The sequence below is a fragment of the Triticum dicoccoides genome, unplaced genomic scaffold (assembly GCF_002162155.2).
Source record: "Triticum dicoccoides isolate Atlit2015 ecotype Zavitan unplaced genomic scaffold, WEW_v2.0 scaffold264651, whole genome shotgun sequence".
NCBI classification, from domain to species: domain Eukaryota; kingdom Viridiplantae; phylum Streptophyta; class Magnoliopsida; order Poales; family Poaceae; genus Triticum; species Triticum dicoccoides.
In genome coordinates, this window is record NW_021257474.1 from 1 (window position 1) to 1,947 (window position 1,947).

Consider the following 1,947-nt stretch of genomic DNA (forward strand, 5'->3'; position numbering starts at 1 on the left):
AGAATAAGACAGTGAAAGGTACTTCCGCTTTACCATCTGCTAGAATTGAGGAAGCAGCTTGAGTATGCTCATCTTCCACCAAAAGGATCCCACGGGTCTCTGTTATAACACCATCAGGGTGGTAGGATTCCCAAATAAGCTTCACCCAAGGCAATATGATACAAAGTGCTAGAGCAGCTCACAGCCTAAGAGCAACACAGGCAAATGGAGAATAAAAGAAGCTCAGCCTGAATCGCCACAACATCTAGAACAACAGCTACACCAGCCTGGGGTGAGTACATATTTACATATAATCACATATGCAAAAATAATAACCATCCTTGCCGATACAAAGCAGCAGTCAGCAAGATACTCCTATTGCAAGGGAATTGTAGCAAGATACACATCACTATTTGGCTGAAAACAACCTTTGAAGCAGAACTTACAATCACTGGTTAACCAGGTGCAAAGACACTTGGCAAGTTGTGGCATCAGACCTCAGTAAGGCCAAAAAAAACATAAGAGCAGTGTCTTCTGTGAATAGATGCACTCTAGAGTTATGCTGGAACCACTAGCAGAGTAAACAGAGTCCATGGAAAATCTTCAAGTAAGATGAGCTAACCATTCTGCTATAGTTATTCTTCTTCTAAGAAAACGCAGTCCAGAAAATTAAGGTGATTCAAGTGCTTGTGCTTCAACTACGCCCTCATCCCACCGTCCTTGAACCCACCTCAACAGTTATGAACAAAGTGAGATAAACAGCTGGGCAAGTGACAAAGAGTAAGTATTGTCTAGAAAGGCCCCATGATCTTTGCAACCGTAGATGCACATCACATACATAGTCTGACATATCACATACAGTTTACAAAGAGATGTAGCTCACTATTCACAACTCAATTGCACAGCAAGGAGAATTCACTTTATAATTTCCGCCTGCAACTGAAGGAAGGAAATTTCAGGATAACAAAAGAGCCTTACAAACAATGCTGCGGGTAAACTTTGTGCAGTATATATAAGCTGATATCCAAATTCATTTCTAACAACAATATCGTAATCTCACCTTTGACGCAGCACATTCCCTTTTCTTACTTCTTCTTGCCCTTTCCTTGACCGCCGGCCTTCCCCGTGATGGCCCGATGAGGCCTCCGTCTGCGCGTGAAAGCAAACTCCCCGAGCTTATGGCCGACCTTGCCTTCGGTGATCTTGCAACGGACATGTGTCTTGCCGTTGTAGATGAGCACGGAGGAACCGACGAACTCCGGCAGGATGGAGGACCTGCGGGACCAGATCTTCCTGCCGTTCAGATTCTCCCTATTGTTCTTAATTCTTTGCAGGAACGCATCGACGAACGCCCCCTTCCATAGAGCCCTTGAGCTGCACGCACACAGCAGGGCGTACATTCGGTTCAATGTTGAGCAAGCAAGACTGACATAGATGTGCGGACCAGCTAGCGTTGACCGTTACCTGAAAGCACGAGTCCCCGAGAGCAGCGGAGACGCGGCGTGCTGGGCCCTGGGCGCCTGATCAAATCGCGCGGTAGAACAAACGAACAAACCAGATTAAAATCGGCACAGGAACAACCAGCGGGTAAGAAAGATTTGGATTTGAGCAAGGAGCAAGAGAGTTGGAGGGGAGGCGGCACCTGGGAGATGGTCGCGGCGGTGGCCGCGGGGAGGGCGTGGCCGGACCTGGCGAGCCTGGAGGCGACGAGAGAACGAATCGACATGGCTGCGCTCAGGCGCGGGATCGGCTCCCCGCAGGCGGGAGCGGGCGGCGGCGGGCGAGTCCTCAAAATCCGTCGCGGGGAAAGGGAAAAGGAACGGCACCTAGGGGCGTTTGCGTCATCTCGTTTTTCATCTCCTTTCCATTCATCTCGTCACTTCGGTCTGCTTTGGTCCAGCCCTTATCGAGGGCAAAACTAAGAATTCATGGAGAAAATTACACGTTTTGTCCTTGAAAAAAAATTCT

The 1,947-nt window shown here is 48.5% G+C and overlaps 1 protein-coding gene across 2 annotated transcripts; it reads right to left on the bottom strand.

Moving 5' to 3' along the window:
• Nucleotides 1–371: 371 nt before the first annotated feature.
• On the bottom strand, nucleotides 372–1,808 carry LOC119345652 (ribosomal protein S19, mitochondrial-like). 2 transcript variants are annotated; one of them, XM_037615637.1, is made up of 4 exons: nucleotides 1,622–1,808; nucleotides 1,444–1,499; nucleotides 1,040–1,353; nucleotides 372–918 (listed from the first exon to the last, which is right to left on the bottom strand). In XM_037615637.1, the coding sequence occupies exons 1-3, from the start codon at nucleotides 1,703–1,705 to the stop codon at nucleotides 1,065–1,067; spliced, it is 429 nt and encodes a 142-aa protein (XP_037471534.1). In that variant the 5' UTR covers nucleotides 1,706–1,808; the 3' UTR covers nucleotides 372–918; nucleotides 1,040–1,064. The 2 variants fall into 2 exon arrangements, with proteins under 2 accessions (XP_037471534.1, XP_037471533.1); XM_037615636.1 differs by having other exon boundaries at nucleotides 372–1,353.
• Nucleotides 1,809–1,947: the final 139 nt, after the last annotated feature.